This window comes from Ciconia boyciana, chromosome 8 (assembly GCF_034638445.1).
Source record: "Ciconia boyciana chromosome 8, ASM3463844v1, whole genome shotgun sequence".
Lineage (NCBI taxonomy): Eukaryota > Metazoa > Chordata > Aves > Ciconiiformes > Ciconiidae > Ciconia > Ciconia boyciana.
In genome coordinates this window covers 51,110,443-51,124,860 of record NC_132941.1, presented here as the reverse complement: position 1 = coordinate 51,124,860, position 14,418 = coordinate 51,110,443, and the positions used below count along the sequence as shown (strand labels likewise).

The 14,418-nt window shown below is 37.4% G+C and overlaps 1 protein-coding gene across 8 annotated transcripts in view; it reads left to right on the top strand.

Moving 5' to 3' along the window:
- LCOR (ligand dependent nuclear receptor corepressor) overlaps positions 1 to 14,418 on the top strand; it is a 101,218-nt gene that overhangs the window by 48,627 nt on the left and 38,173 nt on the right. For all 8 annotated transcript variants that reach the window (XM_072869256.1, XM_072869257.1, XM_072869255.1 and 5 more), the window contains 3 exons: positions 6,266 to 6,398; positions 10,992 to 11,279; positions 14,158 to 14,251. In XM_072869256.1, the coding sequence (XP_072725357.1) occupies positions 6,266 to 6,398; positions 10,992 to 11,279; positions 14,158 to 14,251 (515 nt within the window). The remainder of the gene's footprint in view (positions 1 to 6,265; positions 6,399 to 10,991; positions 11,280 to 14,157; positions 14,252 to 14,418) is intronic.

The window sequence follows — 14,418 nt, the reverse complement described above, 5'->3', positions numbered from 1 at the left end:
AGAGAGAATTAACTAGTTACCTAAGGAGCTGCTACCAGGTTATTAACACAAGTGCCTGTGTGCAGAAATGCATGGGTATGTTGATGGGCATGAAAGACAAAAAAGACTAAGTTAGCAGCTCTAGCTGCCTACTCATAGTGAGAGAAAGTAGATTGGGTTCTATGGGACGAAACCCAGTGAGTTCTCATTTGGATAATCTGCAAATGTGGTAATTCTGAATTCCTGGTGGGCTTTACCCTTCACAGGGAAGATTTAAGATGGTATAGTTTGCAAGGTGGTTGTGATTTGGGGGTTTTTTTTGTTTGTTTTTTTTTTGTTTGTTTTTTTAAATGAAGCTTTTCCTTCTAAAAGATTGTGCTACAGAGAAGACCCATCAATTCAGGTGAACTGAACTCAAAGTGTACTTGACTTACCTCTTTTTAACTATGGTTCTTATTTTTTTAAGTGTGGCTTGTTAAATAAACGGACAGAGCTGTCATTACAGAAGGAATCTGTGGCTCCATTTGGAATGTTTGTATCAAATGAGCTAGTCTGTACTGTCATTTGCTCATAGTTGGAGCTCAGGCCTAGTTTAAGACTCTTTTTTTAAAAAAAGATGCAGATAGATAAGGTCAGAAGAAAGCACCAGTAATAAGAGGGAAAATTGGAAAAAGAATCCTTAAAGAGGATTCAGTTGAGTATATTCATTTGGAAAAGAAAACACTATTGTCTAAAGCTACATAAAGCAATTCATATGTATTAAAAAAAAAAAGGAGGGGGGAACATGACTAATCTCATTAGTTGGTGAGAGCAGAACAAGAAGGATAATACTCCTAAGCACATTAACTATTTTGTAGATATATTTAAGCTACAAAAATAGCAAGAGAGAAAATTACTTCTATGAGCATATTCTGATGTTTCCTGCTGTTGACGGCAGAAGGTTGAGTCTGGTCTTCAAAGTACCATAAAATACCTGGGCTTCAGTGTAAGGTTCTCTAACAATTCTTTCAATTGTGAGGAAGTGTGGTAGGGTACAGCATGCAAAGGAGTAATTTTAAAATTCAAAGTTACTCTGATATGATTTGGATATTTTAAAAAGCTTTTAAATAATTGCTTTACACAAACATCTAAAAGGTAATATCATGCGTTTACTTGATTATGATTAGTCATAATAACAGCCCCTGACTCTGGTGTCCTTTCACTATGGAGTAACATAAACAATAAGAAGTAAAGTGTGGTAAGTGTCTGAATAATTCTGAAGAGAAGCTACCATTATCATTTAAAGCGTTAACTCATAGAATAATTGAAGATGGCAAAGGAAATATCTGAAAATGAGTTGAAGTTGTGGAACTCTTATGATTTTTGATGGCTTTAGAATGTGTTTAAACTGTGTACAGAGATCCTAAGTGTGCTGCAAGATGCTCTAAAACATTTTTTAATGGATTTCATCACTTTAAAAAACCTCAAGCATTTAGACTGTCAATTTTGTATTGGGTGGTTTTAAAATAATTTGATATGGAGGCTAAAACCTGAAGAGGCTGTTTGTGATAATCTCCAGCTGTGTTTAGTAGTAATGTGGGGTTACGGTTTTGCTTGTGCATAAATGTGAATGTAAGCACATTGTATTTCCACTGATTTTTTTTTTTTTTTTCTCTCCCCCTATTGTAGGTAATAAATGATATTCAATAGCTATGGATCAGTCAAGTTAAATTTGTTTTGAATTTGATAAATCTGACATCAGTCATCTTAATAAGGAAATAATACTGTTTCTTACTATAAGAGTATGTATGTTCAGTAAGTGAGGAATGTCTTAAAACTAATTAAACTATCTGAATTTTTAGTTGATGCCAAGCTGGGAACAGTTCTTGATGCTTTAGAGGGCATACTCAGAATTGAAAATGATCTTGATAAATTTGAGAAACAGGACAGATGGACTTGTTTTGTCAAGTCACAAGTTACAGATGTCTGAAAAGTGGTAGCATTGTAAAAGTAGTAAACTATTTTTGGGGCTGTTATCAAGAGAGGCATTTGTCTTAATACCTGGAGAGGAAATTTATTCTCTTACCTAAATGCTGGTGAAGCCTCAGCTGGGTGTAGCATTTTAAAAGAGATGTAAACAAACTGAATAGCACTGCAGTGAAAGGAACAAGAATGACTTGGTCTGGAAGGTAGAAGGAAAGAAGACAGTCTCTGGTGCCCTTAAGGCTTGTCTACAGGAAACAGTAGATTATTCTCCTTTGCACTGGCTAACAGTTAAAAAGACTGTTCAGTCTTAAGAAAAATGAAGTGTTGCAGAAGACAGCCTAGGGAATGGTGAAACATTCCTTTCTTACTCACTGTTCCTGATCTTGCCTTGGGGTGGGTTGGGAGGCTGGATTGTATCCCTAGGGTCCATGGATTGGCCGGTCAGCCACAGGTGGTCTGTGGGAAGCCTCCATCCGTTTTCTCCACGAAGATGGCTGGGAATTATCTCACACTGTTCTAGCTTGTGGGTGCTTCCCGCTCCATCTGCATGCAGCCTGTGGCTTAAACGTGAAGCTGCTGTTGCCATATCTATACAAAAACAGCCTGCATCATACCTTTCTCTTCATGCATTTAGAATTACCATATCAACATTTCCTACAAGGAGGGTCTCAATGAGGATCCAGCACTAGTGCTGACAAGGCCAGACTGTCCAGGATTAGGTGGTCTTTCAAGGTCGCGCATTGACCTTGCATTTTGAAAACCTGAGCTCTGTATTTCTAAGGCTCTTTGACTTAATTATATAGTTATTCTCTATATCTTAACGTACAAAAAGAGCTTTAGCCCTTTGGGGGCATGTGCAAACCACTCCAAGTATCTTTTCCTGAAGCATTATTGTTCAATATAGTGGTACTGCATGTTCACTGATGGGATTCCAGGGATGCTCTGGGGCATGGTTCCCACCTGAAGAGAAGCACAAACAGAATAGAATGAATGCTGTGCTATAAATAATATGTAAAAGTAACTGGTTGGGTTTTTTCCAGGGTATTTGTAACCAATGACAACGCTATCTAAATATTAATAGGTTTTTCTTCTTCCTACTACCTGCATGTTGGTACTGAAAACTTTGATGTCATTCAGGACTGTAGAGTGAGAGGATAAGGCTGAAGACAGTGGATCCAAATAATGGTTATTGGGAAGAAGTGGTGGAAAACATAAAAAGAAAAAAAAACAACCCCAAACCAACCAACCAACCACACCCCTCCAAAACTAACAAAACCCCCCCACTTTTGGAAGTTGAGTTTGAATAGCAATGACAATCAAATATTTAGTGTGGAAACTTGAAATTTCCTTCTAGGGGTGAACCAGCTGCGAAGACTGCTGGAATAATTGTGACACAATTGATGATAAGAAAACAATAAAAAAATGCAATAAACAGAAATCTCTCCAGTATATTTTTGTCTCATGTGGTCAGTGCTGTACTGCAGATGCCAGAAAATAGCTGAAGATTTTTTTTCAATGCACAAGGTTAAATCCAACTCTTTTATATAACTGTATTTCTTTACATTTATCAGTGTCCATGCTAAGACATCAAAAAACCATACATGTAAAGAGATGCATGCCCCTTAGTTTGAGGGATAAGAAGTAAGCACTGCCATTGCCTTGCTATTCCCCTCTTCTCCTGAATGCAGATCAAGTGATTCAGCCATTCACCAGTGTAAGCCACTTACAATTTTTTTTTCTGGCTGATCCCTTTTTCTTCATTCCTTCTCTATGTAGAAAATGTGCAATTTAATCTACCTAGACTAACTAAAACTGTACTCTTTACCTTTAGGTAAGGTAAAGATTAAGGTATACATTACCTTTAAGGTAAGGTATACATTACCTTTATACATTACCTCTTTAAGGTATACATTACCTTTATATGTGTAACGTAAAGTACACTTGTTTATGGTAAGGCATGCTGCTGCTGAACTTGGTTTCCACTGAGTTGCTAGGCTAGTACTTACTATGTATTGTCTTAGTTGCAAGAAGTACTAGGAAGATTTGAAATGCATTGTGTTGGCCAAGGGTTATTTTTATTTTAGGCTTCTTCCACAGCTATAGTCTGTCAAAGGGCAGAGTATCAGATCAGGTTGAAGGGGTAATGTTTCCTTCAATTCTGAATTCTCTGTTTGTCCTTTGAATTAAAAGAAAGTTTTTTGCAATGGCTTGTGGGACTTTAGCTATAGGATGCCAATTAACTCTAATGGATCTCATCTAGTCAAATCTCTGCGCATCAGTTTGCAGAGATTCCTTTTAAAGTAAAACTTAAAGCAGTTTGTCTGTAAATGCTTAGATATTCCAGTGATTGTTCCAACACTTCTGTGTGCCTAGATTACTTCTGTTATTAGTTAATTTTCACAAATGCCTGCTTTTTACACAAACTGATAAGCTGAGCTTTCAATTCTCCTGATAATGCCTAAAAGATAATGGAGCTTGACTCAGAATGGCTGTCAATAACTAAGACAGATCTTGCATTAAACTTTGTCAGATGCAGAAACACAGTTTCAAAAAGAGGATGCAAGTATGTTCTATGAAGTCTCACCTGACGAGTAACTCTTATAAAATATTTGGCTTATTCTCCACAAATATTTTTATTGTGAAATCCTGTACAGATGCTTCACATATTTTAAGTATCAGAAAAGTACAACTGAATTTTCAGTGTGTTCATAAAATGCCAGTGAACCACGGAGCACTACTGCTGGTTACTGGTACAGGAGTACCAGGCACAGAGGTAGGTGAACACTTTTATTATAGTTAACCCATCAGTTCAAATTTGTATTCTTTAAGACTATCTCAAAAGTGCTAATCTTTCCTATGAGAGCCAGCAAGTTTGAGAGCAAGCCTGGAATCTCTCTGGTATGGAAAAAAGCGTCAGTCACTTTGTGAGGTCTTTACTTCTGCAGACTCTTACCTTCACAGCAAACGTCTTGTTTTACTCACCTGTCACCTCTGTCATCGCACGCTCCTCATCTTTTTATTTAGCATAAAATACTGATTTGTCTCTATACCATGTCTGAGATAGTATCTCCCTTTACTTTTGATAGAGAACTTTTGGAAGCTGTTGAATTACAAATCTGAAGTGAGAGCCCATGTTGTTCAGGCCAGAGTCCACAGCATTTCATATTATTACCCTTTGCACGTAGTTCATGTGACTGCTGTGTTTGTTAATTTACTATGGGCTGGTTATATAACCTTGTTTCATTAAACCTCTTGAAGTTGAGATGGCACAAACTTAAGAATGACTTCTTTTCAGTTATTGTGAATTATAAATGAATTGCCAGCTCTTCCCTTCCCTTCTAGTCCCATGAGGATGTGAACCTGAAATCAACTTGTACAGTAGAGGCCAAAAAAGCAGATGTAGCCTAGGTATTAATGGTAACTGATACTTTGTAAAGGTTAACAAAACAAAACACTCCCTAAACCCAAAGAGTGGTTGTGTATGCATTCCTGCAGTAGGTAAATACAGGTAACTTTAATGTGGCTTAAAATGAAAGTGGAGAGAGAGGGCCAGGAAAGAGATTGTTCTCCTAAGCAGGAGCAAGGCATTAAACTGAAAGAAATTAGAAAAGGGGTGCGTGTCTGGGGGGGGCAATCCAAGCATTTAGATTTTGTATTTTTGTAACCATTGTCTTCTAGTTTCTTGAGTTGTATTTAAAATAAGTAATTTATCCTGGCATCTCACACAATTTAATTATCCTACTGGAAACACTTGTTTTGAAATATTGAGATAACTCAGTTGCTTCCAGTTGTAAGAGAGAGAATGACTTTTCATTCATTGTGGGTGTTGTAAGCAGCTAACTTAAGTTTATATCACTTAAAAGTAGCTACTACTGAGCCTTTTCACAAAAGGACCTGTTTGTTGCTAATGCTGGGTCATTTATTGCTCGGTTTGCATGAACGCTGTGTAGAGTAAGGAGAACTTTCTGTGTTTTGCCTTCAGCAGTTATTTCTTGGAACTAAAAGTAATAGTGAAAGAACAAGTGCTAGATATGAGATTTGCAGCTAAATGTTGTAAAATATCCAAATCTTCGTCTTTATAGTGGGCTCTTATTTCCTTATAATGTTATCAAATCTTACAGGCTTCTGCTGCATTTACAACAAGAAAACAGGACAAAGTACAATGTTCTGGAGCAGTCAAAAATCAAGTTGTGATTTCAATAGATTTGACTCTGTGCTGAGTATCTAACAAAGTTTTGAATTTAGTAAAATATTTAATGCCTAAGGAACTTTATTCATTTTGGAGCCAGGAAGATCTTACAAATATTAAATATCTTTGCAGGAACACTTAGTCAGTCTGGATGAGCCAGCCTCGGAAGCTGGACAAGAAGCTCTGCTTAGACAAGAGCAAGCAAAAATCATTCGTTTTGAAAGGCAAGCGGAAGAGTTCCTCAATGCAGTCTTTTACAGAAAAGGTTGGTTTTAATGGAGGGGGGGGAAATGGTATCTCTCGCTGGTCTTTTTGCATGCAATGCAGGTATCAAAGATCTGACGTTCAAGTTGTCATTGTATGTTCAGTATTTTTCAGTTGTCTTTTTATATAAAATGTTATATATTTATTTATCAAAAGTAAAAATTGACTCTCAAAGAACAGTGTGGGCTTGGGGCAGAGGAAGAAAGTGTAACATATTTAACCCTAGAACAAATCTCTCCATGAGAACACTGGTGTTTTGCACTTTTGGAGGAGTGACTCAGTTCTTACACAGCAGAATTGCTCCCTGATACCAATGTTTAGGTGAGTGGGCTGTTTGGAAGAAGGGGCAAGTGGCAGTGGTGGTAGTAGGTGGGTAATTTTTTTTTTTTTTTTAAATGGGCTGTGTACTAAATGCAGTTTTTACTTAAAGGTCAGCAGTCTTCTCACTATGGTCTGCAGTGATTACCCACCCCACCCCCAGCAATCCACAGTATAAAATATTGTTGGAACAGTGCTAAGGAGGATATATGGTGAATTAAAAAGTGATCAGCAAAAGAATTGGAAAATCAGTACTGTAGAATATGCTGAGAACAATAACAGTAGCTCAATGCTAGAAAATCCTCTAAATCTCTTCTGGGAAGTTATGTCAGTTAAATGTGCTCTTAGGAAGGCACAAAACTCATTTCACTGTTTTCTACCAATCTGAGAAATGGGAATCCAGAGGTTGCTTCCAAATGCATCCTGAATGAAAGTACATTGTACTTATCAGTCTAACCCATGTGTGAGAAAATCTGCCAAATCAGTAATTCCAACCTGTCTGCTGGGGGACAATGCGAGGCTTCAGTTTAACAAATTAGAAATTGCTGTAGCCAGTCCTCAGCCCTTCCTCCCAGTGACCAAAATATTTAAAGGTGTTTTAAGTAGATAACAGTATCTTAGCCTTTCTTTTATGACTCAAATGAATAAATACAAACTATACATTATGATGTATTGCATAAAGTATAGAAGCATGTAGGATGGTAGAAAGGATAGTTACTGCATTACTACTGATAGTTCAGATAATGCTTTTATTCCAAGTCTTCCTTTTCAGGTTTTTTTTTCCTTTTAAGGTTAATGTTTCCTTTTGCTTTTAAATTTATCCCATCTCTCTTTAAATCCAGAAGGTATTTAAGAAAACAAAAATCTAGAGAAAATATACTTTTTTTTTCCATATTACTTTTCTGGTGAGAGAAAAAAATGCACTTCCATCACTTCCAAATTGTTTATTAAAGACTTCATCCCTTTAACATTGAGCTTAAATTTTTATGTATGACCTGTGTGTGTGTCTTATTAGAAATGCTTGCTTTCCTAATTGTTGGAAAACTATTGGCAGATATTGCAGTGTGCTAATGAGGGGTTTAACACTCTGTCCATGGTCAGGTACACAGAATGAAGATAATGAAATCACTTCAGATGTCTAAGAATCTTTGAGAATTTTTTTAATATACTCTTGCTTTCCTTCCTCTGGCAAATCTGTGCTTGGTGGAAGAGTAATAAGGGAGGGGAGGAAGCCTGGCAGGAGGTCAGTTCTGAATCCTTAATACATCTTTGTCAAGCTTGGCTGTGTTTAGATTGCTTGAAAGGTTATTGTAACTCATGCCACTGCCATAAGATCCCCAGGCACTGTCAAACCAAAGAGGACATGAAGAACGGCAGAACTCTGATGCTCCTACGTTGCTCAGAGGTGCTGGTCTCTCCTGGCTTCATGCCAGCAATTAGTTCTCTCTTTTTTTTTTTTTTTTTTTTTTTCCCCATCCTCACTGCCAGTAACATTTGAGACTAGTATTTTGTAGCCCAGGCAGGTCAGAGAAAATGCAGATGTTCTGTGAACAGATGCCTGTTGCATGTCAAGGATGTGCACTCATGTACTTAACATACGTAGGTAATTAGCAAGATCAGCAAACTTTCTGAACAGGTTTACTGTCCATTAATTTTACATACTTTCTCTCTGCTTTGTGCCCATGGCACTCTGACTCAGTAATGCTTCTGTCAAATATTCATACTTTCCAGTGAAAGCAGAGTGGTAGTACCTAGTTGTCCGTTACCTTTACCTTGTGGCAGGATAGGACCTTCTTTTGATGGTTTAATGAAATCATACTTTTTGTTTGTTTGTTCGATACTGCCCTTCTAAGATTTCAGTATAGATAAAATACACAAAAGCTATTAAGGTTTTAAAGCTCAGAGGTAATGCTTTAGACTATTTATAGCTGATAAATATTTGCTGTATTTTTCTTCTCTGAGAATTTCTACGTTTTAGTTAATTCTAGTTTATTTTTTTCAAAAAACCTAGACACCTAGAGTCAAAATAAACATCTGGTTGATTTCAGGTGATGCTGTAGAGGCACCAGCAGCAAATACTTTCCACTTGCTTTTGAACAGCTTTAATCCTTAGCATTCAGGCTTTATATTAAGCAAGAAGCCTTTAATGTACTATGTAACTACCCTTCTGCTTGAAAGTTGAGTTTTGTGTCCTGAATTAGTGAGTTTATCTTGAGCAGCGCTAGAAAGCTCTCGGTAGTCACTCTGCTGATTTTTGTGAAGTTGCAGATTACGAAGATGCATGGCTGTAGGCATATGTAATATTTTCTCCCTGGATTTGGAAATATGTTCAGCTGTAAGCATTACTGAATTGTACATATGAACATGGGTGCACAGTAAAGGCATGATTCTTCTTCAGAAAACATAGGTGCCATAGAGCTCTGCATTCCTGCCAGCCCCACTTGTATATGCTACAAGCATGTGTCGAATAGTTGGTATCAGTGTGATCATGCCAACAGCTTGTGCTTTTCTGGGCTTTCCTAGAGCCTTTCATATGTCCTTGAGCAGGTTATAGTAGAGAGGTTAGAAAATGGAAGAAATGTCACCATAGCAGAAAAAAGCCTCCACGCTTCTCCAGGCTTGTGTCCTTGTGGACCATTTGGGAAGAAAGTAAGAATATAAATGTACCTAAATTTAAGTTTGGCTCATCTCTTGGTGGCTTCTTAAAACTGTAGTGTCTTGTCCTTAGCAACAATAAAACATCCTGTAGATTTTACAAGAAAATGATTATGTATTTACATAAATGTCTTGGAAGTTTACAGCTATTATACCCCTATAAAAATATACATAGTGACTGTATAAGGCCTTAGATTTAGAAAGCTGTGTTTAACAGGAAGGATTCTGGGCTTGATAAGTATTTAAAGCTCAATATGGTTTTTCATCAAGAAACATAGTAGCTGCTTACTGCTGCTCTCTGGTTTGCGGGCAACTCCATGCTCAAACCTTCATGTTGGTCTTCCTTTATGGATACGCTAAAGCTGGTTTGTTGGTTTGACGCACTTTTGTAAAAAATGGTGGCAAAAGGCAAATCTAACGCTGAAATGTCCCACAGAAGATTTTGCTAATGCTTCTAATAGCTCAATCTCAATAGATTACCTTTCAACCTGGACAATTTTTTTTAAAGAAGAAGTAAACACTTTTCTATTGCTCTGTTTTGAGAGCTGCTTTTAAAGATTTGTTTGGTCTTCTACTGCACAATTTTCTCTGAATGTTTCTTCAGAAATAGAAAATCAAACCTTTTGAGCTATTTCTGGAGTTGTTGTGTGGTTGTGGTGTGTGTGTTTGTTTCTGAAAACAACCAACAACAACAACAAACCCCCCCACCCCCCCTCCACCCCCAAACCAAAACTGATTTGGCCAGAGAACACAATCGGTGTTTGAGGTGAAGTGGCGAGACTTAGCTTCTGTGATTTAGGAGTTACAGATTTGCTTTCACATCATGAATTACTACTGGTCTAAAATAGTGATTTTTGCCAATATATTTTTGGGTTGCCCACATCCCCAAATACCTTTGTATTTATACACTATTTCATATAAATAAATTGGAATGTCTACCCATTCCATTTCACATTTACTAATAGATTTAGCAGCTTTTCTAGAAATAGAATTACTTTTCATGTGACACATCTTGGGTTTTTGTATATTTGAAAGTTCTTTGGGTAATCCCTGATGCTGCATTGATTATAATGATAGAAGTGTCAAAAGGAATAGATAGAATGGGATGGAAGACACTTGAACGTTTGATCTTCATGTGAATTATTTTGAAGAATCAGAACTCTAGGGTTTTATTTCTCAGTAAACTTGTAGGGGACTGCTGCAACTTTATTCTCCTTTCTCTCCTTCTGTAGCTGCAGGTAAGTTACTCAATTCTTCCACTGAATAACCTGTTCAAATTTTTTGGAATGAGCTTCATTACTTGGTATTTTTCTTCATGGATCTAGCTCTCCTTTCCATTTCCATGCCTCTTAAAGGTCTGGTTGAATATATCTGTATTTGAAAACAAAAGATGAGATTGCATATTTCTCTTAGGAAACTGTTATTTTGGGAAGGTTATACCAGAATTAGCAATGGTTCTTGTTCAGGTATTCTAAGACTAAAGTACATTTTCTGCAGAAACTATTTTATCTTTGGCTTTCATTTTTTTTCCCTAGATTTTTTTTTTTTAATAAACAATGACTTAATATAAAAGCTGTTTTACTTAAAGTGCTTCCTTAAAAAAAATCTCTAATATTTACAGACAGTCCTAGGGTCTCTGACCCCAATATTCCCCTAGTGGCCCGTGAGATCATGCAGCGAATGATCCGACAGTTTGCTGCTGAATATACCTCAAAAAATAGCTCTACTCAGGACTCCAGCCAGCCCAATAGCACAAAGAACCAAAGCCTGCTGAAAGCATCTCTGGTCGCCTCCTCTCCCACGGCTGCAACTGCTCAGAACCCTGTGCTCAGCAAACTTCTCATGGCTGACCAAGACTCACCTCTGGACCTTACTGTCAGAAAGTCTCAGTCAGAACCTAGTGAACAAGGTAGGACTCTTATCAGTGTCTTGCATCCTACAGCAATCCATTAATGGCATTCTTGTTGCAAAACCAGATAACTGGAAGTTTGCGCTTTTACATAAAATGTAAAGTGGAAAAGCGGTAGATGTCTTTACAATAAAATAATGACTACCTAGTTGTGGCTAGGAGAGAAGAGACTTTTTGAAAGAATGTAGGCCCGTAGACATGAGTGATTTTTCTGAAGAAGGGCAAAGGGGATGGATGTGCTCCAAACTCTGAGGACAAGTGTGCTGTTCCTGCTGGGAGCTGCAAGAAACAGTCTGCCAAAATAGACTGTATGCTTGCTGATAAGACAAGTTCACGAGGTCGTGAAAACCATAATGTTGTCTCCTTTCTGAAGATCAGTATGCAGTCTGACTGAAGGACTGATTTATTTTCTTTCTGGTCATAGTGTGAAATCAGTATTTTTTAAAAGTCTGTGAGAAATTGCTTTGTGAAGGCTGTAAAAATGATACCCATGAACTGTACAAAACTTCCAGGTTTATGCATTTGGAAGAAATGTCTCTCTTCTACCTTAAAAATAGACTTGTTCTGCAGAGCACAGATTGAATAACTTGTAACAGTGTTGCAGAGCTTGTTTTAATTTGAAAACCTTGCTTTCCATCAAAAATGTTTTTTAACAAGCAAATTCTGTGAGTGATTATAGTATGTGAATGTTGTTTTTTTCTGAAACTGTTGAATAGAGGTTATTGTAAGTGTATCCTACTGATAAGATTAAAATTGGCCCCTTTACCCTTCTTTAGAAATGTGTTAGTGTCTGGAATCATTCTATCAGATACAAAGTAGGCTGTCCATCCTCAAGTAGAAAAGGTGCTTTAAAAAAAAAAAAAAAAAGCCTTTTGCTAGCTAGTACAGAATTGTAGGTATCCCTTTATTCTTTGAACTTACAGTTATGAAGCCTTTTGTAAAAAGGTTAATTTTATGTGTCCAACAATATGCAGCTTGGGCATCTGGACACTTATTGCACTTACAGCACTTATTGAACGTTGTCACCACACTTCAGTTACAAAACTGCAGTGAAAGATTGTATGGCGTCCTCTCGAAGTGAGGACCTGTACGTTTAGCTGATAGGCATTTGTTTCTAGCTAATTTTATTATAAACGTATTTCACAGGTGTCTTTCGCATGTAAGTTTATAAACGTTAAACTATTCTCATTGTGAAGCTTTTCACTGAAACAGAGAGGGAGAGAATCAGTTTTGCTTCTGTTGTTTTGTTTTTTTTTTTAATTAGAGGATTGTAGGGTGAAGAAGAAAGCATGTTCATGAACTGTTCTTTAGCTACCATGTGACGAAAAAGCTGTAAGATAATTTATAATGTTGATAACACTTGTTACGGAATTAGAACATGTGCATATTAACTTATACAGTAATCTGTTTGCTGATGTAATTATTTTTTTTCCAATTTACATTTAATGTAATTGGGAAGAGGTTTTGCCAAACTTGTTAACGAGAGATTTAAGAGGCTGTCATGAAAGACTGCTAGTGGTGCTTTTTGTTATATTCCTGTTCTAGCAGGTTGAGGGGAACCCAGCTAGTTTGTAAACTTCTCCATGGGGTATGAGGCTGGTCCTACTTGCCCTCGGAGAATTCTAGGTCGTAATGACCCTTCTGATGGAGGAAGCGTGGATGCAAGTGCCTTTGGCAGCAGTCTGTGCTGCTTAGTATAGCCTCTTGAAAAGGAGGTGCTACTTGATCCAGCCTCTGTATCTTGTGGCTGCATAAGTGTTGTTCAAAAGGAAAATTTAATTATCTGCTTGCTTAAGTTTGGGTTATGGTGTGTTCCCAAATGCGGTGGGTGGAACAGCTTTCCGTGAGTTAATTCTAGTTCAATGTTTATCATGGTTTTTTCTCCATGCCAAATGAGGACTTCAAGCAATCTGAAAGCCATCTTACATTGTTCTTGTGTTGGGTGGTATTTACTTGAGTAGATGGAATGAGTGAGGAGCTCTGAAATGTCTCTAGTTTACCTTGCCGACAGGTTTCATTTATTTTTGCCTCATAAACTCCTTGTTTCAAAGTTTCCAGGAATTTCAGATGGCTGTGCTGCTTCTATGACAATGTTGCCCTTATTAAAATGACCACAGTTTCAAGTTGTTTCAGTGCAGTGGGAGCAAGGCTTTACTAGCAAAAAGCGCTCCCTTTTCTGTTGCCTAGAAATACAGAGTTTATGTAAGGGCTTGCAGAGGAGCATGGGTGAGTGTGAGGAAGTGCCATTAGTGAGAATGGAAGAAGCAGTCTAGCAGGAAAAACAATTTGGTATATAGAAGAAGAGAGGGAGTAAAATGGCACAACAGAGAGGGGAAAGGCAGCAGCTCTAGCAGTAGGGACCCATTGGAGACATGGAAAAAAGGATGAAGCTAGCTGCCAGGTGAGGACGAGTCTCAGATTTATGTGTGTGTTCATTTGAAAGTGAGTTTCCAATGTGAAATTCTCAATGAATTTTCCTACAGAGATTTGGATCAAAAAAATTTCAAATAGTGGCTTAAAGCCCCCCAAATCTCAGAAACTTGAAGAATGTCTCATTTTAGGACTGATGATGGTTAGTTATGCAATAGGCTGTGTTGTATCCTGAGCTGTCATTTGTAGGTAATTTTTTATTCTCTGGCCCTTGTAAGAGATACACTTCTAATTTTGCCAAATTTTGTTGTGACTTCTGAGAACTATGTTGAAGTCACTTGTAAGCCAAATTGCAAACAAATCCGAGCCTTAGTTTGTTTAAAAATAAAATAAAATAGAAAATGCTGTGTGCTAAATATGACTTTAGCCCAAAAGCCTTGTTTTGTCAAGGGACAATGTGGCTGATCCTGTTTCTTCAAACAGTGAAGTCATTCTTTTGTCTCTACAGACGGTGTGCTTGATTTATCCACTAAGAAGAGTCCTTGTGCCGGCAGCACCTCTCTGAGTCATTCTCCAGGGTGCTCCAGTACTCCGGGAAATGGGTAAGAGAAAGCAACTTACTATGACCTTTTAAAATTGTTTTTTACTAAAAATGTGTGCTTACCTCCTGTTAATTTTAACTTACTTTTGGTGTTAACCCTTTGGAGTAATGTGTTTTTCAACTTGTACCTTTGGTAAATACCTTCATCCCACCTGCCAAATAAGAGTT